General features: G+C 48.3%; 2 protein-coding genes across 2 annotated transcripts in view; both read right to left on the bottom strand.

Moving 5' to 3' along the window:
* The window catches only part of LOC142575603 (uncharacterized), a 283,677-nt gene that overhangs the window by 10,522 nt on the left and 245,762 nt on the right, over window positions 1-27,393 (bottom strand). The window contains exons 4-8 of the mRNA XM_075685091.1: window positions 10,551-10,787; window positions 9,290-9,508; window positions 4,560-4,777; window positions 2,546-2,742; window positions 971-1,125 (exon numbers count right to left, since the gene is read on the bottom strand). Of these exons, the coding sequence (XP_075541206.1) occupies window positions 971-1,125; window positions 2,546-2,742; window positions 4,560-4,777; window positions 9,290-9,508; window positions 10,551-10,787 (1,026 nt within the window). The remainder of the gene's footprint in view (window positions 1-970; window positions 1,126-2,545; window positions 2,743-4,559; window positions 4,778-9,289; window positions 9,509-10,550; window positions 10,788-27,393) is intronic.
* LOC142573798 (uncharacterized) lies at window positions 18,985-26,630 on the bottom strand. Its single transcript, XM_075683051.1, has 2 exons — window positions 25,063-26,630; window positions 18,985-19,036 (listed from the first exon to the last, which is right to left on the bottom strand). The coding sequence occupies exons 1-2, from the start codon at window positions 26,628-26,630 to the stop codon at window positions 18,985-18,987; spliced, it is 1,620 nt and encodes a 539-aa protein (XP_075539166.1).

Genomic DNA, 27,393 nt, shown 5'->3' with positions numbered 1-27,393 from the left:
GGCTTTGCATTTACTGAACGGCATATCAATGCGCTGAATTGATCTTCAACTCAGCGTGCGGGAACATTGGTTAACAAAAAGGTTCTGCGTAAATCCGCAAGGCGATCGGAGTATTGATGAAAAATAAGTCGCAGTTTTTCTTGAAAGGCAAAGCATCTATTGTGATATCAAATTAGTAGACACCCTTACGAAGTAAGGATAGTAGCTTTATCGGCCGTATAAACTTGTAAACATTCGCTTGCTAACAAATTTAACGAGCATGGTGCCATAGCGCATAGGCAAACACGAACACATCACGCTCGATGATCGCGGACACTCGCTGTCAGAACGCTGGCGTGAGCATGCGCGGCAGCAGCAGCGAGCGAAGCGATCGTCTTGCTGTCTATCGCTTCAACGCAAACTGAGCGGCGAGAAGGCGGCACACGCAAAGCTACGAGCCGTCGGTCCACCTAGGCTCCGCCCCCGATGCAGATCGCTTTCAAGATGAAGCCCGCGCGCGGCCAGTTGCTGCCGAAGTTCAATGCTACCTGCTCTCCCCCTTGCCGCGCGCGCGACAGCAGACGGCGCGCTTCCTGTCCGCTTTCCTCCCTTGCGCGCGCGACATTGAGCCGCCATCGTCGGCTCACCCTCGCACGCTTTGACGCGCACGTACAGCGTACGGCGCGCGGCGATGGTGTTATCGCCCTTGGACTTTATACGGAACATGACAGCGATGGCAAAAACGTGCCTGGAGTGTCCATATAGTTGTTATCGCAATAAAAATGAAAATTGTCATCCGCCCGTATGTAGCTATACGAAGCTGCAAGCGTCTGCGGAAGAAAACTTCCCTTTTGTAGCTGCATTGTTAGCCGAAGCTAAGCCATTAAACTATGCCGGTCGCCGCGCGAATGTGCAGCGTGACTGCGCACACAGACCCTGAGTTAAGCGGAATTGTATGCAATAAATTTTATTGTAACTGCGGCGGGCGTACCATGAGCGGCTGCTGCTGTTCGCGAGTGAGCTGCGACGGGCAGAGAGGCAGCGAAGTTTGCGAGCGTAGGCCACCGGAGCTCTTCGGTAAATCAGGTCCCGCGTCAGGTTCCGGCTCCGGGTCTGGTTCCGGACCTTCTGTCGACGACGAAGAACCTGCGCGATCGCGACCGTCGGTAGGTCGCGAGGAACAGCAGGATTGTTGAGACTCGGATGAACAGGTAATCAACGCCAACCATTCTTGGCGTCACAAGAAAACGAAATGACACGTACGTTTTTTTAAAGGACTATAGCATGGTAACAAATTCAAACTTGCTTTTTTTTTGCTTTAAATGAAGGTCCTCGAAATCCTAAAAGAAATACTGGCAAGTTTCACAGCTAGCCTTCTACTACGAGGCAGCCTTGAAGATAAGGTCCTAGCTGAGTGGACATGGGTTTGGCGTATCCGGGACCTGGGTGGCTTGTAACCAACACCAGCAAAAAAAAAAAAAAACTCTTTCGCGTCCCCACTGAATCGTAGCCAGTCGCAAATGATATCACAGTGTAGGTCTCAGTGATTGCAGAAGAGAGGATTAGTCGCAGCGCAGGTGAAGTTGAGGATGTGAGCGTAAGTAACGCCATTACAGTCGAAAGTTAACCGCATTGTACAATGCCCCTGTAAAGGGTGCACCGCCTTAAATATGATTATGTTGAGGCAAAGCAACCGTACAAAACACTTTCGGGAAATGGGCGCGTTAGCTTGGATTAAGCAAGGCTCGCGCGAGGCAATAGTCTCTGAAAGAAGACTTCGCCAGTGCCCAAAAGCGAAATTTAGTCGCAGAATTGGTACAATAACAATAGCAGATGTAATTAACGTCTATACGGTCGAACATTAGCCGTACGGGACCATACACTGTACATAACTCTGGGATCGGTCCACTTGACCATTTGGACAGAAAAGAGAAAAATAAGATAAACAGAAATAAAAGGATTAACAAAGTTCCGACGCTAACGACGACAAGGTCGATGCGACATCAGTGACTAAACAACACGAAAAATATACAGAATAAATATGTGTAATGAACATTTAATCATGGAATCATTTGAATCACCATGTACGTCGACCTTGTCTTCTTTGGCGTCGACACTGCAGGTTGACTCTCTTATTTTTTATTGGTTTCGTTTCCGAGGAGGCGTACGTGTCATGACGTCACGACGCACTTCAGAGTAGCTCACGTGCGACCAGGGCGTTCTGACTTTTGGCGCTCACTCCGGCACGATCGACAGAAATCTGCGTCACGGCAGAAATTTGTGTCGTAACGCTAGGTTTCAAAAGATGAAGCGCCAGCAGTGACGGAACACTAGAAAAAAAAAAGAAAGACAGGACAAGGCGCTTGTAGCACCTTGTCCTGTCTTTGTTCTTTCCTAGTGTGCCGTCACCGTTGGCGCTTCCATCTTCTGACACCTATGCACCAACTAGCCCCACAACGTGTTTTACTGTGACGCCAGGAACGCGACCGCCAATTTGACAGTGCTTTCCAGTCTGTCTTTCTTATTTCGGCCTCCTGGTGGGGTGCGCTTCTTTGAGGCGACTCACTGGCAGTCCTGTGGCCGTTGGAAGGCGACGAGGCTCTTCCCCCGGCACCCTGGGCGCTGCTCAGACTGACGGTGCGCTGGTGCTCGTCCGTGACCCGGATCCTGGGCGCCAGCGCCTCCTCCCACGCCCCGCGCATGGGCACGCCGCTAGCGGTGTAGCTGCGGGGCATGGAGCGACCGGCCGCGCCGCTGCCGGACCTGGTGTGGATGGAGCACGCGTTAACGAGCCGGCGTCTCTTAAGGGACGGCGCTGGTCTCGGCTTTGAAAGCTTCGACTTCTTTTTTTTTTATTTGGCAGCTCTTTTACGAACATAAATTTAGTGCGTAGAAAGCTGGTCGAGGTGTCGTATAGATTCACTGCTGAACTGCAGCTCCTACACAGAATACGAGAGATAGGGGCAAAGGGGAACGGACGAACGCCAAGTCGCAGCGTAGTATTTTTTTTTTTTTGGGGGGGGGGGGGGCAACTATCACACAATCGTACAGCAACTAAGAAATGACTGGGTACGTGTAGAACAGAGCATCGCTGATTGACTAAGGATGTATATATATATATATATATATATATATATATATATATATATATATATATATATATATATATATATATATATATATATATATATATATATATATATATATATATTAATCATGGCCATATAAAACCAACAGACAATGAAGCCAAGGAAAGCGTCAAGGAAATTAACTCTGCTCGAAATTGAAATGTAGAAAGTAACAAAGAAGGGGGAAATGGAAAGTGGACGAAACGATAACGTACCGCCGTTGGTAGGCGAACCCATAACCTCACCAACACTCGTGCGTTGCAATACCGTTTGTGCTACGACGACGGCTACCAATCTGTCCACTAACTTGAGTACTTATAGGTTTCCTACATAACCTTTTCCACATTAATTCATTGTTAGAGCAGATAGGAGAAATTGAAATGTCGCGCTGCCATGCTGCCGGGAGGTGAGCTTCGCTGCCAACGTAGACACTCTTTCCTATTGTCTCGGCTAACATCAGTAATCAAGCTTTTCTTGGCTCCCTTCTCCCATACCGGTGCCGAGGAACCGCGCCACGTTTACGGCAAGAGCTCCGGCAATGTATTATTATTATTATTATTATTACATAATGTACATAATGCATTGCCCTGACTGCCAGGTTTCTGCCATACAAGCCCACAGAAGGCTTCGGCAGACCTAGCAAAATCATATGTACAATTTCATTATTTGTAATAGAGATTATTATTATTATTATTATTATTATTATTATTATTATTATTATTATTATTATTATGATTATTATTATTATTATTATTCTCCTCTTCCTCTTCTTGCTGCGCGGCGCACTCCCAGCGTCGCTATAGCGCGTCCTGTATTGCAGGACTTAGCGGGGTCACGTGTCACAATCAGTCACGTTGCAGGCAGTGCGCGTTACGTAGAAGCATTTCCTTTTTTTTTTCTTTTGCGCGCGACGTTAACTCGTGTCTAGGAACGGGGCTCGCTCAAGGGCAAGGGCGAGCGGGCACCCGTTCGCAAATCCAGCTATTTTTCGAGCCGCGCCAGCCGCTTGACACTTTGCGGACACGATCGCCACTGTGTGAGACATGCGCCGAGCTTGCGGTGCTTGCAGATGTCCAAATCTGGCGAGGGGCCTCTTAAGACACACCAGGTAGGCAAATAATAATAATAATAATAATAATAATAATAATAATAATAATAATAATAATAATAATAATAATAATAATAATAATAATAATAATAATAATAATAATAATAATAATAATAATAATAATAATAATGATGATGATGATGATGATGGTGATGATGATGATGATGATGATGAGCTTGGTGGCACGTGGCACCACGTCACGTCGCAAGCGACGCTCGCAGCGTCGCGCACAATCATCACGGTCGTTCACAGTCGCCGCCTTCAGTGACGCCCGCATACGCGAGACACGTCGCCGGGAGCGCAGCCGACTCTCCGGGCAGAGTCATTCGGAGCCGCGCACTGACCTTTCGAGCGTTCCCAGCGCCATGATGCCCTTGTTGTCGTAGCAGGCGGAAGAGGCCGCGACGTCGGTGGCGGCGTCTGCGGGGCCTTGCGGAGGCAGGAACAGCAGCATGGGCAGCTGGGAGATGGACTGCTGCAGCCGCAGGCAGGAGCAGACGCACGACGAACACAGGAACAGGCCCCAGGCAGTGAAGGAGAGCTGTGTGAACAGCCACACCACCTGCGGCGGCGCACGCCGAATCGATGTGGACAGACGTCCCGTTGGGGCGTCGTCCGCATTGGGCGCGGCATCCTGGACCGTATCTGTCCTGTACGCCGACACCCACACCACATGTCCGCCCTACGCTAATCTAATAATAATATTTGGGGTTTTACGTGCCAAAACCACTTTCTGATTATGAGGCACGCCGTAGTGGAGGACCCCGGAAATTTTGACCACCTGGGGTTCTTTAACGTGCACCTAAATCTAAGCACACGGGTGTTTTCGCATTTCGCCCCCATCGAAATGCGGCCGCCGTGGCCGGGATTTGATCCCGCGACCTCGTGTTCAGCAGCCCAACACCATAGCCACTGAGCAACCACCGCGGGTGTACGCTAATCTACGCGTAGCTATCTCACAACAACTACTGGAGGGAACTCCCAGGGCTAACGTCTACAGGAGCTGCAAGCAGGGCGGTGCAAAGATTAAATTAAGGGATTCTACGTGCCAAACCGCTTTCTGATTATGAGGCACGCCGTAGTGGAGGACTCCGAAAATTTCGACCACCTCGGGTTCTTTAACGTGCACCTAAATCTAAGTACACGGGTGGTTTCACATTTCGCCCCCATCGAAATGCGCCCTCCGTGGCCGGGATTCGATTCCGCGACCTCGTGCTCAGCAGCCCAACACCATAGCCACGGAGCAACCACGGGGGGTTAGGGCGGTTCAGAGCCAGCATGGGAATGATGGCTAATGCCCACGTGGATTCGCCTCAGCTTCGATCGTCCTTCTGGCTTCAAACGACCTTGGACTTTTGAAAATTGACAATTTTTCGACAAAATAGCGCGTTATAAGCGTAACAGTGCGCCGATATTGTGCGTGTGCGCAGAAGCGCGTTGCCTCTTTGATTGATTGATTGATTGATTGATTGATTGATTGATTGATTGATTGATTGATTGATTGATTGATTGATTGATTCAGTAAAGGCATACCTGCCTGACAAAGGTCCCCGCCTCCACGTACAGGTCATGCAACGGTTCTCACGTATTTACAATGTTAATGGTCTTCTACTCAAACAGGCGCTAAAAAAAATACAACTCTATGTTGGCGTCTGTATGACCCGACACTTCTCTGACATAACCGGCGGAGCGGTAGCGGTAGTGGATGACACGCGTACGTGGCAAGGACGTCTGAAGCCACAAGCACCAAGATTACTCAGATCCACGTATACTAACCATCATTTCCATGATGGCTGAACGATCACAGCGCCATATAGTTCCCTCTGGTGAAGTTTGCAGCAAACTCTGTGCCATGGACAGAGCCAACGTCTGCCACATTGTCGGGTTTGCCGCCTTGTAAGCTCTGACTGGTTCGTGGGATGGCAATACGCCCTGTGATTGGCTCAAAACTCAAACGTGGAGGAATTTCAGGTCATGGCGAAATTTCGGCAGGCAGTGTTGAAAATAACAACCCTGCATGGTCAACGACAGCGTACGGACTAACTGGTGAAGCCAAGAGCAATATGTTCGCGCAAAAGCTTAACAACGGCTACTGTGACTATTAAAAATGTAGATGGTCTTTAGATTGTCTTTAGGACTAAATAGTATTACTAGGGAGCCGAGACATGCATGTACAAGCATTAGGCTATCGTTGCATGCGGTTTTAGCAAGTCTCCCCCTATGCTGAGACCGTAATGACGGACATTTTGCATCAAAACATATATGTGTATAGGCATATTTGCCTATACACACATATATATAGCTTGCGGAGTTGTTATTCTAAAGGATATGAAGGAATCGCAAAAATTATTCTATAGTTTTTTCCATATTAATCTTGCTTATAATGCAAATTAGATACGAAAACGAAATTTGCAAATTAGCCAGAGAAAGTTCGGGGGCTTTTCAAGGTATAATATGTTAGTCCTGTTATACACATTCGGCTCCATTGGCAACTCACGTATAGAGATGTTTCTTCAATATGTGGATACACCATGTCTGCAAATAAGCACCCCTATTGGTGTGTGTGGTACGTGATTCTTTAAAACCTCCTTGTTAATGTGCGAAAATGCATGAGTTACGCATGCGCTCGCATTCACCCGCGTCTGCGCTGTGGTAGTTTGTGAACCAGTATATTGGTGAGCCTGCGAACGGCAGAAATGCATAGGCCGAAAATTCTTTCGCAGATGTATGCCAATGAGAACAATCTCTACATCAAAGCGAAGCTGTATAAGCTACTCCTCGCCCTCTTCAGAGGTCCTAAGGGTCTGTTTGTTAGGAGTTATTATGACGATTCAAACACCAGACGCCGCGTTCGCGTTATTACCGGCACAACGGTAGCTTCGGGGCTCCCACGCCGGCGGCGTTGCTGAACAACGCCACAAGCTTTCACAGCCGCAGCCGTACAATCTCCTAGATGACCTCCAACGGGGACGCGGTGGAATGCGACGGGAGCGGCAACAATTACGGATTACTGGCAAAAGAAAAAAAAGCAATAATAACAACAAAAAAACCCCCCTCGCAAATAAGTTGTTTGAAGTGTCCTATGGCTCGTTAGCGGGCTTCAGTGTTTTGAGGATTTCGACCGATTCCACCGCGAGCGCCGCATCGAGAAGAGGTAGGAGGAGAGACAGTGGAAAGCGAAGAGGAAGAAAAGATATCTGCGGATCCCACGTGGCCGCGGGAATTTAAGCGAAGTTTTTGTTGATGTTATTAAACAGCGCACTTCCTGCTTAACGACCGTTAACAAGTAGAGACCGCACGACCTGGTTGAGTACTCATTTTCACTGGGAACCGCCTCGCTCATCATAAACCAGTGGCGCTCGATATTCGTCTGCAATATCGGCCCATATTCTTGAATAGAAAATTACTCTCAAGGGACAAGAAAGAAAAAAAAAAAGAAACCTCACAGATACGTCCGAAAGTCGAAGCTTCGATTGCGACAGCAAATTAGTCGACAGCTCTACGAAGTACGGATAGTAGTTTTATCGGCCACATAAAGTTTGAAACATTCCCTTATTAACTAAATTAGTATGCACGGTGTCAGCGCGCAAAGGCAAATATAAAAACATCACACACGATGACCGAGGGCATTCGTTGTCAAAGCGCTGACGGCAGGAAAAGTGGCAGTAGCAGCGAGCGAAGTGACCTTCGCGCTGTCTATCACTTGAACGCAAACTGAACGGCAAGAACACAGCACACACAAAGGGTCTGCAGATCGCTTTCAACGTAGGGTGAGCGCGACCGCCCAAAGTACGCAGTTGCTGCCGGTGTAGGACGCCTCACCCCCCCCCCCCCCCATTCCTCCCGCGTTTCCTCTCAGCTCTCCTCCCTTCCGCGCGTCAAATTGAGCCGTGATTCTGGGCGCCCCTCGCGCGCTCGCACTGGCGCATACAGCATACGGCGCGCGACGACGGTGTTATCGCCCTTGAATTTAATACAGAACATCACGGCGACGGCGACGGAGAAAACGCGCCTGGAGTGTCCATATAAAATTTCGCCCCTATCGAAAGGCGGCCGCCGCGGCCAGGTTCAGACGTGTGGCTTCGAGCTCAGCGGTACAATTCTATAGACACTGTGCTTTCACGGTGTGTACTGTAGCCTTTTTTGAGGACTGCTTTGCCTTATTGTAAACATTTTCTCTTGACTGCATATATATACTGTGCATACCGACAAAAGTCGTCGAGTGGTCTATTTAAGTTCATCAATTGTGGTTGATCACTTAGCTGTTACTAGGGCGTTCGCAGAAAGTCGTTAGACATTGGTCTACAACAGTGCAAGACCACAACTCCGCGGGCTGTGTTGATACCATCGATATATAATTCGCAGAAAAACGTGAACGTGCACTTTTTGTATAGGCTGCCTTAGTAAACTTGTGTCACAGCAGTAGAGGAGGAGGAAGGGGTAGTTCATGAAAGGGAAAAAGTGTCGTCCACCGTCTACCCTACGGTATAGCACGAGCTACAATTTTTTTTTTCCATTTCACGAACCCTCCTCCACCTTGTGGCATTCTGGTGTACTGATTTACCAGAAATGTGTTAAAAACCATCCGTTTTTTTTTTTTTGGGGGGGGGGACATCCCTACCGCGCTTTATTCAATTCCCGAGACGCGTCTTTTAGTTCATTCAGCGTAACTATACGCCTCGTGCTCGGATCCAAGTTTCGCGACATAAGCTGCACTGCTAATGGATCGCGAACGTGCACCACAAACGTAACGTATCCATACTTGCCTCTGTCCGTTGTGAACGAATTCGCATCAGTCACTGCGCCGTCGGCGCTCATTGTGCACGCGAGACAAAAAAACTATAGTCATGAGTTCGACGAAAGTTCGTCTGGTCAGGTAACATGATGATGAAGAAATTACGGCCACTGACCAAGTCAAGGTGAAAGAACACACAGAGACGTTTCGGGACCCGTACGGGTTCCGAAACGTCTCTGTGTGTTCTTTCACCTTGACTTGGTCAGTGGCCGTAATTTCTTCATCACAAAAAAACTATACGCGGCGCTTGGCTATACGCGGATTGGCGTCCACACTGACCCTGAACGAGTTCTGCATGGCCCAGAAGAGGTCCGAGGCGATGGCGAGGCAGAAGTGAAAGACGACGACGAGCGAAACGCACGTCTCGTCACCGACGCGTGCGGGACTGGGCTTGGCCTGCGTGAGCTGCACGAAGGCCAGCTGGAGCAGCGAGAAGGCCGACAGCAGGCACGGGAAGGCCAGGTCCCACAGCATGGCCAACATCACGCTAGGCATCAGCTGCGAAACCACCAGTCGGACGGCCGCGACAGCGAGTTCTTTCACAAGTGCACGCACTTTTGAACGCCCCCAATACCTTTGTATACCAAAAAAACAAAACGTAATTACGCGATGACAGTGTACTACAGTATAGTTTCGCAGAGCGAGGTCCCGGAGAGCCCCAGGCTTTCTTTATTTTTTAATTATGGGGTTTTAAGTGCCGAAACCACTTTCTGATTATGAGGCACGCCGTATATAGTGTGGGACTCCGGAAATTTCGACCACCTGGGGTTCTCTAACGTGCACCTAAAATCTAAGTACACGGGTGTTTTCGCATTTCGCCCCCATCGAAATGCGGCCGCCGTGGCCGGGATTCGATCCCGCGACCTCGTGCTCAGCAGCCCAACACCATAGCCACTGAGCAACCACGGCGGGTGAAGCCCCAGGCTAACCCTCCTAGTAGTACACGGTCATTCAATGGCATACGGGGTACTCAACCAGTATGAATCTGTACACATATATAGTTTGCAATGGAGCATCACCTAAACGTATTATATTGATTACACACACTCAAGGACTTATGATTAGAGGACACAAAATAATTATATAAAGTTAAGCTGCATGAGTAAATCGCGCTTCTGTAAAATATCAAAACTCGTGTAGCAATGTTCAACACACCGAAGTGAAATGGTGCTACTTTGAGTACGCGGAGGGTTTGCGCGAAAATCAATGTTCGTGTTTTATTTAGCTGCTGTTCTTTTTTTCTTTTTTCCTTGCGGCCACCTGGCAGAGATAATGCAAAGTACTGCGCAAAACGTCGATAAAACGTAGTTTTACCAGAGTAGTTTAGCGTGCGGAACTTGGCTAGGCGGTGGAACTGTTTAGAAGCGTTTCAGCAGCGACCAGCGATCTACACTGGCGATTTATTTTTGCACGTGTAGTGCCAGTCGCGCACACAAACGTGTTCACACACCGTGCGCGAAGGGGGCTTCGCGAAAAGTCAACGACGCACTATACAGTAGGTGCGGTCGTTGAGGTGCACGCAGGCGTGCGGGCGGCTCACCTGCCTGGAACCGTACGGGTCGAGGAACAGGCACAAGCAGCGCGTGAGACCGAGCACCATCAGGAAGACGTTGAGGGTGGAGAGGTGCGGCCTCGCCGACAGCCTGGCCCGCAGGCCGAGCGCCGTCAGGAAGGCGGTGACGGCCAGCCCGAGAAAGAGGCAGGCCAGACCGTACGCGTGCACGGGCCACAGCCACTGCACGCGCTGCCGCAGCTCGGCCCAGTCCGGAGACGCCACCTGCGCACGGAGTGTGCATATATAATTATGCGCGCTTGTTTTGATGCGTACTACATGCGCTGAAACCGGGGTTGAACGAACGAACGAACGAACGAACGAACGAACGAATGAATGAATGAATGAATGAATGAATAAATTAATGAATGAATGAATGAATGAATGAATGAATGAATGAATGAATGAATTACGAGGTTTTACGCGCCGAAACCACGGTTTGATTACGAGGCACGCCCGTAGTGGAAGACTCCGGATTAATTTTGACCACCTGAGGATCTTGAACGTGCCCCCAATGACGCGGACGTTCTTTTTTCTTTCTCTTTTTTTTTTGCACTTCGCCTTCACCGAAATGCGGCCGCCGTGGGCCAGGATTCGATTCCGCGACCTTCTGCTCACCGACAACGAAGCCGGTAAGTCACCGCAGCGGGTGTACCGGGGCTTATATGCGAGGTTGAATTGGCAAGCATTCGGCGAGCTGGCTTAAGCCGGTACGGATTCGTCAGATGTGTTTAGCGCGAACAACATCAGCAACATCAGCAACAACGAGAACGACATAACATGACTAGAGGGGACTATTCAAGTACTGGAGGTCCTTGTTCATTTTCTCTGTAACAAGGACTTCTAGTCCTTCTACGAGGAACACGGGAGCTGAATAAACGAGTGGCCTCAAGTATCTAATACCAAAGGAGGACCATTAGTACTCATTTTTTTGGTTTCTGAATTTGAAAGTACTTGTTCTCTAATAAAGATATCTGGTTCTACAACAAGGAACGTGGTTCTTCTAGGGACGTTACAGAATGGACCTCAAAGAACAAGCGGCCTTCACGAATAAAGACCTCTAGTCTCTACAACAAACAAGCATCTCTGGCCCTTGTTCAAGAACTAGAGGCCCTTGCAGTGTTCGTCTCCACCGAAGTGTCTACAAAGTCAGTGAATTCTCTGGAGTGATGAGTGCCGGTTTTGAGGACGCCAAGATCATCTTCTTGCGGCCAACGAACGCGCGTTTTAACTGCCATTTACTCCGGTCGTCGGGGCTTGGACGTTGGTCATACTTTGGATTGCAGGACAACACGCTAGCGCAGAACTTGACTGTATCTGCCTGTGTCTGCGCACCTTCTACCAAATGTTCTGTTTAGCTGTCGTGTTGCGCTGCGCCGGTCACCCATGTGTAACACTTACGAATGAGCAGAGGGGAGGTTTTTCGCTTGCAGCAACTGCTCACTCACTCGCGCTCACTCAGTCACTCACCCTCTCAACCTGACACGCGTCTTTATAGAAAAAAAGAATGTATTGCCTCCAAATGCACTTCGGCGTACAGCTTTCAGAGAGAATCGCAGCGCAACGGCCGAAGCACAAGACAAATAAGCGTGTTCGCTCCCTTTCTTTTCGTTGAATGAACCGGAACTGAGGGGGGGGGGGGGGGGGTTGGAGGGGCGCTTCGAATGCAGTGCACGGAATTGTTAAGATGCATCTAGGATAGCTGCTCATAGCCTGCGTCGGCTTCACTGGACGATGAAAAAAAAAAGCGTCTTCATAACGGGGGCAACGGGGTGCATGCGTGAGCATGCGAAAAAGGATACGTTACGCGCATGCGCTGTGTTGACGCGTTGTCCTTTGTTAGCTCCCTGATATACGTGGCCTCCGAGCAAAGACAAAAGCGCTTTCGTTGCTCGGGACACCCGCTCGCGAAGCCCGCTGTTGCATGCGTGCAGTACCCGTTCCGGCTGGCGTGATTGTCCGTGGGCGGTGTGCGGAAGAAGACGAAAGGCGAGCAGTTCTTCGAGCCCGGAGAGGCGCACACAGAGGCGCGACGGAAATGAACGGGGACGTGCTGTTGTTGGCATAAGGACCGAGAGACTGCGGCCCTCGAAAAAAAAAAAAAAAGACGGGGCTCGGCTCAGTGCTTCTCCGCGACGACGTGCGTAGGGGGCTTCAATGTGCCGTTATGCGCCGAGGGTAAAGGACGTTAACCGAAAGCCCCCTCCATGTGGAAGACGCGCTTTTTCTTTATGTTCTCTCTTTTTTTTTCAGCGTAATAACACACTGGGGGGGAGGGCAAAGACTACGGCCATTTTTTTTTTCGAAAGAATAAATTTTGACAGGCCACCGTCGTCGTACCGACAAGATGTTGCTGTCGTCACGAATAAAGGGAAGACACGGACAAGGAGTGCGAGAAGAGAAACAATTTCTCGTGGTAATAATAACGCACTTCGATTGGCCGCCACGTGGAGTTAGGGTTGCAAAACCGCCCCGAATTTAGAGGGACAGTCCCGACTTTGGAGTGAAAGTCAGGAGTCCCGAATCGACCCGGTCGGGACGGCCAAATGTCCCATATTTATTTCTCTCCACCGAGTAGCAATAAGTACAACAAGGTAAACCAGATTTGTCTTCTGTTGCGTCGTCATAAACGTAAAGGTGGTTTTGTTTCTGCCGTGGTTGTAGTTCTGTTGCAGGCCCTGATCGTTCACAGTGTACTTCTGTCTGTATACTGCCATCCGCGTTAGCCAAGCAACCTCGATATGGGTTGCCAATTTTTTTTTCGCTTTGTTGGCATTTTTTGAACAAGTTTGAACAAATCTTAACAAAGTTGAACGTAGTCATCGCCAGCCTCTCCTCCACCCCCTCTCTTTTCCCCCCCAGCATTTGTTGGAATTTTTTGAACAAAGTTGAACAAGTTGAACAAATGTGAACGAAGGCGAACAAAGTTGAAAGAAGTCATCACCAGCCTCTCCTCCCGCCTCCTCTTTTTTTCCCCAGCAATCGTCCGGATGTCAGCGGACAGCATTGATGTATTTATCTCTGTCTCGCATTACGCGCGGAACTCATTTAGGCGTCCGTCCGTCGCTCGACGAACATCCCTTTAAAGACGCAACTAGCATCCTGCCAAGCCTGCCGGCGGGCAGAGGTAGGACACGCTGCCAGATGCAATATAGCGCGCCGAGGTGTTCGCGCTCGCAGAGTAATTAAGCCTCGCGAGCCAGCTTGATTGCAAAAATGCACGCAGTGAAATGAGTCCTGCGTCCGGCCATTTACTTCGCTGTCCTCGTCTTCCTGCCTTCGTGCCGGGCCCTTTATTGCGCGCTGCTGCTAGCGGCCACGTTCCACGGACGCCGTTCGTCTGGCGTTTAGAGAGTAGGTTCAGCATCGCCCGAAACGTTCTAGACGACTAAGCTTCGCTAATGCTCCCTAATGTAGATATCATTTGACCTGACGATTGATTCAGCGTAGCCCAGGCGTACTATAGACGTCCAGGCTATACGCTGATGTAGAGTTGTAGCATTTTCTGCGCATTCTTTTAGCACTCTCTATACTACAGAACTGCAGCATTTGGTAAAACTGTATCTGAAATGTTTTAGCATAATTAGCGTACGAGAGAGTTCTAACATGGTAGAGGTTTTTAAATTCCAGCTATAGCTTTAGAGTACTAGCACATTAGAAAACTCCGACGCCGTAAATCTAAAATCTATGTGAAATCTATAACCTGTACGTATACTTGGGGTCGCTACATTAGATTTACTTTAGCCCAGGCGTATTCGACGTCGACATTATGCTAAAATTGTAACGAAGAGCTTAAGTGTATACACAAGAACATTCTCATAGAAAGTTTCAGCGCATTGGGATACGAAACAACTATGGCGTATTAGAGAGCTTCAGGAATACATTAGAATACTAGCAGAATAATCTCATAATATAAACACGCGAGAGAGTTATATAACATTCGCGCTTGAAATTTCTTTAAAAGGCTAAAGAGGCGAACACCATCGCTGGTTACCTTATGTTTAACTCAAGGGCGTAAAACTCTAGCTCCAATGGCCGACTTATTTTGCGACTTTATTTTGCTGACATGCTGGTATAATAGTGTCTGCTGCCACACGGTCGCTACGAATGTGTTTGGGTATAATATCTCTTGGCAAGAAGGCGCATAAGAACGTTTATTAGGGCGTTGCGAAGTCATACGATGTCGCCATCGGAGCTACTTTTCCCACGTACGTGCTCCTGTATCCCGGAAGCACGCACAAAAAAGCTGCAGAAACACGGCATCACGAACATGTGGCGGTGTTGTTGTTAAATACACTGCATACACTTTAAAATGAACGAGATCTAGCTGGAATCGATATTTCAAGAACTACACAACGAAACCTTAGAAGTCATTTTTTTCTATGCGTATATAAATCATTTCCATTTGAGTAAATAACCGACGCGTCACTTTCATTTCTTTCGATGCACATGAGTTTTGGCGTTAATCTACGCTTTTTTGTCAAGTTTTCTTTCTCTCTTTCCTTTTTTTTTGTCGTCTGCTTGATATGTGCTTCTACATTTAGTGGAGTGTATGTAGGAAAGAAAGCACAGGAAAGGTCTCAGCTATCCCGGGTGATCTCAAGAGAGTGTGGCGGAAGTCACGTGGTGTTTTTCGCAAAGGAGCACCTGGAGTGGTGTGCCAAGCGACAACGTTGCCATAACAACCGTGCTCCTGAAGCTCACGCTGCTGCTGCTCTCGGCCTCTGAAAAGCGAGATAAGATTTTTCGGTCCATGCCTCCCTCGCAGCACATTCTGGTCGCAAGACAAGCTGACTTTGAAGTGTGGTTTGTAGGCTTGATAGTTGTGTTCTGGCTCTGTGAGTGTGAGTCTCATCCAGCTACGGACACACTCAAGTAATCACAGCGCGGGTCGTTCTCGTCTTTTTCAACGTGCCACGGAAAAACAGAGGAGGGCGTCTGTTCCAATAAAACTGTTAGAGAAGTTTCGTAGGCTTTGTTCTGAACCGCTTTGGCAGCACACACTTCTGGTGGCTCGCAGCAATGCAAGCTCAAAACTCGCGCCTATCTGCTCCAGCGGGCTGATTGGAGGCGCAAAGGGAGATGGCACACCAACATGGCTGCACTTCCGGCTTCAAAAACCTGAAGTCAAGGCCTCTCCTATTCTGTTTCTTTCCTCCGTGGTGGAGTGTCTCGCGTTTGCTGCTATCGCCGATTGTACTGAAGATTATATCGCATTAACCACTACAGGTTCTTGTCAAGCAGCTCTTAGGGGCGGCTTTTACCTACTGCCTCCTTTATCTTTTTGATGGAAAAATAAATTCTATTGTACTGTATCGTTGCCACCGCATTCACTGCACAGACAAGGAAAAATAAATTGACAAATTCGATCGACGCGAATTTTCTCGGAAGGCACGATTAGTACACGTTGCGCAGTATTCAGATGTCACTTGGCAAGTAATATTACTAAAAGCGTTGACCAGCGAAGAAGGAAAAAATATGTGTCAACGTATAGCTGCTGGCCGCTTTTGCCTACACTGCCTCTTTTTTTACAAGCGGTGTCGTGTGGTCGCCAGTCATCGCCGCCGTCATTCTATATTATGCTCACTGCAGGACAAAGGCTTCTCTCAGTGATCTCTAATCACCCCTGTCTTGTGTCAACTGAATTAATCCAACGGCTTCAAAATACGTCATTTCAGCGCATCACCTACATATTCTTTTACGCGAGGTATTTCCTGGCCCTGAATTGACACTGTATGTTCAGTGTTCTCATTGAATATCATAACACCTGATTTTTTAACGCTAGATATCAAACCTAAATGCTCGCCTTCCTGTCCACAGACGTTGCATACCCCTTCGCTTGCAAGCTAGCAACATAATGTCGTCCGCATAAAACAAACCTGGAAGCTGACTCTGAACGTCGTCGACTGAGCTTCCCTTCTCGTGGCACCAATTCTGGAATTAATAGGCGACCGGTTGTCCGGCCCCTGAGCAAAGGTCCATTTTTTCTCTCCTAACTTCAACTCGAACATTGGCTATCCATGACTGGCCTTTAATCCACACCGCTGCTCCTCCTCTCTTTAAAACGATACACTCATAATTTTTTTCATGACATCCAAATACCAGCTCGTAAAAAGGAAGAAACGAACGTAAAAGAGACACACACAGCTGTGAAGAACAGAGCAACGAGATGTACACGGAGGCATACACAGCTCTGGTTGCTTTGTACGTCTCCGTGCATCTCTCGTTGCTCTGTTTTTAACTTTTCAAACATGTCTTTAGTTTTAAAACGCGCAGCTTGTCTATTAGCTCAAACATCTCCGAGGTACTAATCAAAAGCTCTCTAATAGCGAATTACTTCCTAATGACGCCCGGGAATATCCTGCGGCAAAACCCCACGCGTTTCGGACGGTTTCGCTGTAAGCATATACAGGGCATTGCGCGTGACATTCATCTGAGGTGTGCTTGCCGGAGTCGCCTACGTCTGGCAGCCTCACGCATATGCAGTGCGACTGCAGGTAGGTCGTACACTGACGACAAGGGTTACCGAATGGAAGCGAGGCCTTAATAGGAGCTGCGAAAGAGATTGCCTTCACCTACAGGGGTGCTTCAAAACTGCATTACAGAGGAAATCGAAAAAAAAAAAAACCACTGAATGAAAACAGAGTAAATTCCTGAATGCACGTCACATTTTCTTTTAAAAGGTTTAGATGAAGACTGAAGGAGGTGTGGCAATGAAAACTAACATTGTTTCGGGGCTGTCAGGGAAGAGGTGAGAGAGAGAAAGAAATAACGATGGAAAAGTATGAACAACGTTCACCGTCACCGATCATCAAGGTGACAACGACTGTTGAATTCCCTGCTACTATTTTTTCTTTGTAATGTCGTATTTATTACGTTCAGTTGCGAAGCGCTGCGCGTGATCTATTGCATATTTTATGCCCAGAATGGTCACCAAGACGGAGTACATGCGGACGCTTTATTGCAGCGCAATGTATTGTAGCTATGTTCATGACTTTGGTTGTACTTTATATTTAACTATAGGCGGCCAATTTGTGGCACTTCCTGAATATTTTATCGACGTAAGCCTGAGTACGCGGTTGTGAACAAGCTTTCTAGAGGTTCAAGTACGTGCGCGCCGGGTGCTAGAAAAAAAGAAAAGAAAAAGAAACGTTAGAAATGCGTTAAACTGTCACACCTGGCTAAGGTTGTGACGGCTGCGCTGTTGGGCACTTCAGCTGCGCTTTTCTGGCCGAAATTAACGGAATTTGTTTTACTATGCAGATATCAATAGCGTATGCTTTTTGCGTGTTCTTAACCGGTGACGAACTTCTCGGATGACGGTCTTAGTTTGTTGAATCACGTAGGACTGGTTGTGTGGCTGTTTTGGTTAAAACGTTATTTAGTCTACTTTTTGTAATTGCTCTCGCAATCGCTACCTCTAGTCACATTGAAATGCATGCCTCCGCGGTAAACGCAGTATCGACGAAGTCTCTTAGTTATTGAGGCTTCCGTACATTTAAGAAACTCCGAACGCATTTTCTAAAACACCCCGTGTATTGCCACAAGGCTGTCAGCTCTCGTTGTCATAACTCGTACTACTTATTTTTTCTTCGTTCCCGCGCTTCCAAGCTCGTTGCATAGTTGTAAGACAGAAGCGGTTTATCTCAAGCTGGCCTTTTCTTCCTACCTCAAGTAAGTTTGTCTCTTGCCGTCTTCTTTATTCGACGTTAAAGGGGCACTAAGAGAACAATGATAAATTACTTTAGACGTGTAAAGTCTCATTTCGAAACTAAATTGCCGTTAATTTTGTTGGGAAAGGGGTGACTACATATATGCTAGTAGACGAATTAAAGGCCCAGCTTTCTTTCTTTGAATTTCGCCTACCAACCTCAGTGCCGGTACCTCTATGTGATCTCACAGATTTCAGGGCATATGTTTTTTTCTGTGTGTGCTCAGTTGGGCCGTTTAGGCGCAGTAACAGTTTTCAAAACTTGCCGAGCTGACTGTCTGCTTTCATTAGCGCGTAATACTGTCGTTCTTCACCGACAACCACTTGACTCGACCCAAACTAACGCTGACAAAATCTGTGACGTCAGTAGAGCTAGTGCGGAAATTTCGGGGAGGCGTCGCCACCCGTCTTATTTTTCTTTTGAGTTTTCTGAGCTTATAATAAAAGCTCTAAGCTTATAAAGTCTATTATTTTAGAACGGAGTTGACTTAGTCCCAATTTCGAAGCTTTTCGGACAATGACCGAAACCTGAGAGGGCACGACGACCTGCACTCCATTCGTTGGTCAACTCGTCGTCTACGTACTTTCTTGGTACGTGGTCGCGGCATCATCATTCAACACGTGATACATTTTTTTTAAGAGGATGTGACGCTGGCGCATTCAATCGGCTCTATGTATGTGGTGTATAGGAGTCTCAAATTTCGAGCTCGCTCAGGGCGCCCGGTCGCCCAACCGCGTTGTGCCTGCCTCCTCACTTGTGACGCTGCGTCATGTCAATCAAGAGCGGGAAAAAAGAGCGAGCAACAATTGAAGGAAGGTATATAAGAAGGTATAATTTCTTTCACTGGCGAAGCCGTCGTTGCGTTTACGCACGTCGAGCCTCGAACTCGCGTTTCGGTCGTGGTTTATGTTCTTTATGTTTTTTTTTTGTTTCTGAAGTCTCTCGGCGTAATGAGCAACCCCCTCGACCACCTGTGGCAAAGGGGTCGTTCTCCTCATAACCTTTGAAATGTTTGCGCAAGTTGAGCGGCGTGGTTGGAAGTGGCCCCTCTTAGATGCGAAAACAAACAACTCACTTCGTCTCAACCGCACTCTGCAGCTAAGCGAACGTGGTCGTCTTGGCGAAAGGGCAAGGGAGGGGGGGGGGGGCATTACTCGACCATCCTTGCTGCTTCTAGACAAGCTGCAGACTCACCGCTCGTGGGTCAGGCTCGCATTACGTTGCCTTCTTTTTTGTTTCAAGCTCATCTTTCTATTTCTAGTTCATTTGCGCTTCAGCTAGCAAGCTGATTGTATATATCCCTGTCACATCAACGACATCGTGGACGTGATTTGAGGCGAAGCACTCCCTTAAACAACTTAGGTGGTCGCTCGGGCGACCTTCGCGCTGTTAAGGCGACAAAAAAGAGGAATACCGAAGAAAATTAAAAAGCAACATATAAAAAGATCCACTGCACTCCTCATTTCGTAACCTTTATTAAAGGTGCACATTTGTTTGTTGTTTTCTATGGTGTTGGGCTGCTGAGCACGAGGTCGCGGGATCGAATCCCGGCCACGGCGGCCGCATTTCGATGGGGGCGAAATGCGAAAACACCCGCGTGCTTAGATTTAGGTGCACGTTAAAGAACCCCAGGTGGTCAAAATTTCCGGAGTCCTCCACTACGGCGTGCCTCATAATCAGAAAGTGGTTTTGGCACGTAAAACCCCAAGTATTATTATTATTATTATTGTTTGTTGTTTTCGTGCATTTCAACTTCAGAGGCTGTGTGTGGCATGTTTACACGTTGCAACTTTCAGTAAAGCGGCACAAATATTTCTCAATGATACGGCACGACTGCTGTCACAGCGTGACTCAGGAATTTCATGGTATTCTATCGTTTTAAAAAAGAGTGCCTAATATCATTTAGCATGCTTTTAATTCGAAGTGTTGCGGAAACCTATGAAGTGAAACTGTGCAGTCATAAGTTGCCGTAACCTGCAAGCAAGACACTGTTATGCGATAAAATATACAGGGGGATCATCTTTAAGTTTTATCGAATTCTTGAAGATCGCCTGCGGCAGCTAGTATAATTGTGGTCCTTGAGCTGGATTATTCGAAGAGGCTGACATTACCGGCAAGATAAATCAAAACGCATATTCAACTAATTAGCAATGATGCACTAATAACCTTAATTAATTACTTTATTGCACATTTTTCAAGTTACTAATTGTAGCCGGTGAGCTTGGAAGAGACGCATTCACTTGAAATGAATTTCCATGACATTATTTCCCAAAGTGCGAAGCGAAATACGTGGCTGTTCCAGTTATCTGTGTGCTGCAACGCATAAACTTTTACACGCATAAAAGAGCGATTTCTTAAAAAAAGTAAGTGGAACAACAGTGCATGGTTACGGCAAGTCTGACGGCGCCTATCTCCAAGTTTGCGTCGTTCTGGAAAATCATTCGCAATGGATATGCCTTCCAACCTCACCAGCTACAATTCGTAAATTGCGATACGTGCCGTAAAGTAAATAACCGAAAAATAATTAGCGATTTTTGTTAATTGGTTCTACATTTGTTTCGATTTCTCGTGCAAGTAATGCCCGCCTCTGTGAATAATCAAGACCAAGGACTACATGTCTCGCCCGAAAAGCTAAACATCGATTGTGGTAGCAAATTGGTAGACAGCTATACGAAGTAAGGATAGTAATCTTATCGCCCGTAAAAACGTGAAAACATTAGCTTATTACTAACTAAATTAACAAGCACGGTGCCACGCGCACGCAAGGAAACATGAACATGTCTCACTCGATGACCGCGGGAACTCGCTGTCAAAACGCTGGATTAAGGAAAGTGCGGCGGCAGCAGCAGCGAGTAAATTGAACTTCGTGCTGCCTCTCGCTTCAACGCGAACTAAGCGGCCAAAACACAGCGCACGCGAAGCTATCAGCATTCCGTGCACTCTGCCCCCATCGCAGATCGCTTTCAACATAGAGCGCGTGCGGCATACGCAGCAGCCGCCGGAGTAGAACGCCTTCCACCCTCCCTCCCCTTCCCCGGCGCCTTCCACGCGACAGAAGACGGCGCGCTTCCTCCCCGCTTTGCTCCTTTGCGCGCGCGGGATTAAGCCGCGATCGTCGGATCATCCTTGCACGCTTTCACTCTGACATACAGCATACGGCGCGCGGCGATGATATTATCGCCCTTAGACTTAGTAAAGTTTCGTTCGTTCTCCGTCCTCGCTTCACCGTTGGAACTTGAAGCTTCTCGGACGATGATCGGCAGTTGTTGATCAAACGCAGACAGGAAGCGATGCAGATCAGATGTACAAGAAATATTTATACGCAAACTTTTCTATATACATGGCAGGTAAAACAAATACATTACAAAGTTGAACAATTGAGAAACAAAGTCTCACTCTTCGACTGTCTCAATGACTGTTAGAGCCCAGACTCGTTTTAACGTACATAGCACGGAGCCTCACTGATCTATCAGCAATCCTGATTTCAGCCAAGTCTAACGTACATGGTACGGAGCCTCACTGATCTATCAGTAATCCTGATTTCAGCCAAGTCTGAGGGACAGCATGTCGTCCCGATTTTTATAGCCCAATTACACAAAGAAAAAAAAGGCGGTAGGGCCGTTGGCCCGTCCCACAGGTTCAGTTGCCAATCAGAGTCAACCGTTTGTTAAGCCACAACCCACAGGGATGGGCTTACTCTTCAAAATAAACATATTGGAAAACAAAGCTCTTTCCCTTCTTCCCTAAAACTCCGATGCCCCCTATTTCTGCGTAGTTAGTGACGGGCTCAGCAAAACACGCCAGGCCCGAACAAGTTATCGCTAGACCGTTTCAAATCTCAACGGCGTCTAGGCCGCAAATGTCGTAAAGTTTCGTTCGTTCTCCGTCCTCGCTTCACCGTTGGAACTTGAAGCTTCTCGGACGATGATCGGCAGTTGTTGATCAAACGCAGACAGGAAGCGATGCAGATCAGATGTACAAGAAATATTTATACGCAAACTTTTCTATATACATGGCAGGTAAAACAAATACATTACAAAGTTGAACAATTGAGAAACAAAGTCTCACTCTTCGACTGTCTCAATGACTGTTAGAGCCCAGACTCGTTTTAACGTACATAGCACGGAGCCTCACTGATCTATCAGCAATCCTGATTTCAGCCAAGTCTAACGTACATGGTACGGAGCCTCACTGATCTATCAGTAATCCTGATTTCAGCCAAGTCTGAGGGACAGCATGTCGTCCCGATTTTTATAGCCCAATTACACAAAGAAAAAAAAGGCGGTAGGGCCGTTGGCCCGTCCCACAGGTTCAGTTGCCAATCAGAGTCAACCGTTTGTTAAGCCACAACCCACAGGGATGGGCTTACTCTTCAAAATAAACATATTGGAAAACAAAGCTCTTTCCCTTCTTCCCTAAAACTCCGATGCCCCCTATTTCTGCGTAGTTAGTGACGGGCTCAGCAAAACACGCCAGGCCCGAACAAGTTATCGCTAGACCGTTTCAAATCTCAACGGCGTCTAGGCCGCAAATGTCTCGGAAGCAGGGGCATCGATACCACGTAGTGCGGCCGTACTCAAAGTTTGTCCGCGTGGGAGACTGATGGCCCTCCTTGTACTTCAGAGTTATTGTCTACAAGACAAAGTTCTTCGAGTGCGTGTTTCCAAGACGCCGTCGTCCGAACGCACTCTTTACGTGTGCCCCGCATTCCTGCAGCGTGCACTGTAAGCTGGCCTTCGACACCACACAGGCAGTCGCACCCAACAACAAGGCTGGCGATTGCGTTCCGGACGCGTAGAAGATTAGGTCCATGCTCACTGCTGCGGAACGGGGTCAGAGTTGCTAAGCCCTTCTTAACCTCGGCGGCGCCTCCAATTAGTCAGGCACTCGGGAGCCACACTCACAATACCTTGTACAGCGGTCCCTTTCAAGGCTGGTCTGTGTGGACTCGTGTGACCGTCGGCGGACTGCCAACACCGTGCGCACAATGCCGACTTCCCGGAATCGGCACTCGCCCACCTGGCACCTGCCGCGACGCGTCACTCAACACCGCGCGGTGCCTGTGACCCCACATAACACAGCAACTGTCGCCCGGCTGACACGGGGGCAAGTGAACCCCCTCTCTATGCACAAAGCACGTGGCCGATTCGTGACACTTAAGAACCCGAACAATCAGAGCGACCTTACACGTCCCTCCTAAAGAGTATACTGGGCTCACAATGTGCCCAGCTATACTACAAGAGCCAAAGGGCGCTGTATCGTAAAATTTAGGCTCTGAAGGTTCCGTCAAAGAAAATTGACATACGCTGCCCAACACGGGTGCTGCGGAGCCCGTAAGGAACAGGAAAATGAACTGAAAGGACCACTAAAAAAAAATAATTTTCTCACAGCGATAAAAGAAAAGGGCGAAAGCTCAACACATTCATGACAGTGAGCATGCAAAAGAAACACTCATGTATGTACAGGAACACTCCAACGCACTGCACGGCACAACAGCAGCAAAGTAACATATGCAGGTTATATACATAGTATGTCCACAGTCTTATAACCCTCACACACATGGACGACAACAACCCCAGAAAGTTCCATCAAGGCTGAACTGTCCCACGCACACGTCCTTCGGGTGAAGGGGAACATTCACGCCTGTCGTAGCTGGCATGGCTGTTTCTGTCTATCCTTTCTTTTCTGCTCTTTACTCGGTTGGCTCCCATGAACGATTCGAGAGCCTTGACAATGCATCAGCGTTGGCGTTACTTGTTCCTTTCCGGTGACGCACCGTTACATTGTAGCGCTGTAGTGAAAGCGCCCATCTTGCTAACTTGGCCCCCTGCGGGGTGCTGGTTGTCAAATATGACAATGGGTTATGGTCAGAGACAACATTCACCACTGCTCCGAAAAGCCAGTAGTCAAATTTCTTGAGTGCCCAAATAATAGCAAAGGCTTCTCTTTCTATAGTCGACCAGCGCGCCTGTGTCGGGTTAAAGCGATGGCTAGCAAAAGCGATCGGCTTTTCTTTTCCGTCCGCTGACATTTGAGCTAAACAGGCACCGGCCGCCGTCGCCGACGCATCAGTGAATAGCCAGTACGGCTGATGAGGCTCAGGAGTGTTCATGGCGACAGCCAGACAGAGAGTTAACTTTTGACTTTCGAACGCGCACTGCGCATCTTCCAACCATGGAATTGAATTAGGAACCCCTCGCCTTGTCAAAGCTGTAAGCGGGCTCCCCGCATCGGCGTAGTTCTCTCTCAGAGTCGAGGGCACCGCAATTTCACCCGTCCAAGTTTGCTGCAACATTGATAGGGACCCATTTGGGTTTCTACCGTACAATGGCCTGAACGGCGCCACCCCGGTGGTATCATGCGGCACCTCGCGATACGCCCACAGAACAAATGGCATCAGCTTATCCCACTTTCTTCGGTCCCGTTCCATTACATGATACAACATATTTTTGAGGACTCTGTTCCATCTCTCAACCACTCCGTTGCCCTCAGGGTGTTCGGCAGTGGAGAACCTGGGTGAACAGCCCAGTTTTTCTAACATTAACTGTGTCAGTTGAGATTTAAAGTTAGTACCTTGGTCTGAATAGATCGTTTCCGGCACTCCAGTAAAACTGAAAATTTTCCGTAAAGCCTCGCATGTGGCCCTCGCTGTCAGGGATCGGAGCGGCACTACCTCATTGCGTCTTTCTTCTGGTAGGACCAGCTGTCTGACTCCCGCTAAGGAATCCCAATGGTACAAAAGTCCGTCTGACACGAGCATGCCAGCTTTGCCGTTTCTCGCATCATACCAGGCCTTTTTCTGGCTTTCATCGGCAAGCTGAGCAGCTCGAAATTCCTCCCGCTGACTGTGCACCCCATTGATATCTTGTATCAAACTATTCCCTTGCAATTTAGGGATTTCATCTGTCATTTCTTCGCAACTTAGACCGCAGTCTGGCTCAGTGTTATCGACCATTTCGACTGATCGGACCCGAACGGAATTGGCTACCCGCGGAATATTTTCCTCTCCAAACTCCTCTTTTTCCTGCGCCTGTAGTAGTTCCCAATCTTCCTTTGACAGCAGGCAGTCAACCCCGTTTGCAAGTTCGTCTGTAACCGCGCACACCAGATCGATCCTCTGCGGTTGTATCACAGCCCCTGGGCGATGCATGCCTACGGGCAGCGTAGCTAGGTTAGCTCGAATGGTCTTTCCGAATGCCGACTCGAGCCTTACTGTTCCCGATGGCTCCTGTAAAACGACCGGCAACATACTTTTACGGACGACCGTTATCTCACTACCTGTGTCCAACACAGCTTCTGTTGCTATATTCCCGCACATGATAGGGATAAGGTCCAGCTTTGACCTCCCTGAACTAGAATTTTGAGCTAAGATTTCTACTCTAGCGCTAAGCACCCTTTCTTGCTCTGGTAGAGGTTCTTCACTTACAACAGCAACCTTCTGTACCCTTTGTTTTTGCACAGTCGGTGCCTTCCCCTGTTGTTCTTTATTTGAAGCTTTTGGGCAGTCTCTGGCTAGGTGTCCCTGTACATGACACACGTGGCATTTTAAATTTGTCCTCTGCGGGCTAGCTAGTTTTGCTTGCTGTGTCAATGAGGCTGTTGCGGCTGGCTTAGTTGCTCGTCCTTTCCCTTTAGCTTGCTCGAAAGTCTCCAGCACTTTCGCCACCTCCACTGGCTTAAACCACTCTTCGCCCTCCCGCAAAAGAACATATTCAAGGGCTTCTGAGCTTAGACTGGCTTTCATACGGTCAGCGACCATAAGCTCCGTCATAGCTTCTTTTGTGTTTGCATGGCGAGATTGAAGGTAATAGGCCAAATAAGTTCTAGCTCGGGACGCGAACTGAGCCCAAGTTTCCTCCTTTCGTTTAGATGCCTTTTCAAACCTCCCCAAGTATTCAGCTGGCGTGAGCTTAAGTTCATCTAGTACCGCCTTCTTTACAGTCTCGTAATCCGTACATTCCTCATCATTCAGGCTACGCAACAGATAACGGACCCGCTCAGTCAGCGCAGGCATGATCAAATGTACACGGCTATGTGCTGGTACTTGAAAAGATGCAAACAACTTTTCGACCTCATCAAACCATATCGGAACGTCAGCGTCACACGGCAACCGGTATGCCTTAAGCACTTTAGCACATTGTGCTATTCCATCCGTGATGGCACCGCGCCGATCGCTTCCTTCCGACACCAAAGGCGGCCTGCCCGACTGCTCAAGCTCCACTCTCCGTAGAGCAATGCGCTCGCACTCTAGCTGTAGGCGCGTCTTTTCCAGCTCCAGCTTCAGGCGTCTCACCGCCATGGCTTCTGGATCCGTCGTGCTCGGAGCCTGCGCAGCGCCTTGCGCCTCACTATCCATTTCAGTATCCGACGTCTCAGACTCGGTCTCTCCGACGCGTTGCAGCTCCTGCCGTCTCTGACCCTCTATTTGTTCAGATGCAGTATCAATGTTTATGTTAGCCTCAATCGCATTTGCTGTTCTGCGCGTGAACACCATTAACCTCACTGAACAACAGCCATGCCAACCTAGACAAAACGCAAGAAATCCCGCTCACCCGTTGCTGCTGGGGGCGCCGCCTGACGTCCTTGTCCAGATGAATTGCAACCCTTGCGGAATTCGCTGGTGGCCCTCTGATTCCTTGCGCCTGGCTCGCCGCTCGTTGCTCGTTGTGGGGCTTGCCGATCCTGTCGGCTGCGCCAGTAAAGTTTCGTTCGTTCTCCGTCCTCGCTTCACCGTTGGAACTTGAAGCTTCTCGGACGATGATCGGCAGTTGTTGATCAAACGCAGACAGGAAGCGATGCAGATCAGATGTACAAGAAATATTTATACGCAAACTTTTCTATATACATGGCAGGTAAAACAAATACATTACAAAGTTGAACAATTGAGAAACAAAGTCTCACTCTTCGACTGTCTCAATGACTGTTAGAGCCCAGACTCGTTTTAACGTACATAGCACGGAGCCTCACTGATCTATCAGCAATCCTGATTTCAGCCAAGTCTAACGTACATGGTACGGAGCCTCACTGATCTATCAGTAATCCTGATTTCAGCCAAGTCTGAGGGACAGCATGTCGTCCCGATTTTTATAGCCCAATTACACAAAGAAAAAAAAGGCGGT

The sequence above is a fragment of the Dermacentor variabilis genome, chromosome 3 (assembly GCF_050947875.1).
Source record: "Dermacentor variabilis isolate Ectoservices chromosome 3, ASM5094787v1, whole genome shotgun sequence".
Taxonomy (NCBI): Eukaryota; Metazoa; Arthropoda; class Arachnida; order Ixodida; family Ixodidae; genus Dermacentor; species Dermacentor variabilis.
This window is presented reverse-complemented; position numbering and strand designations above follow the sequence as displayed.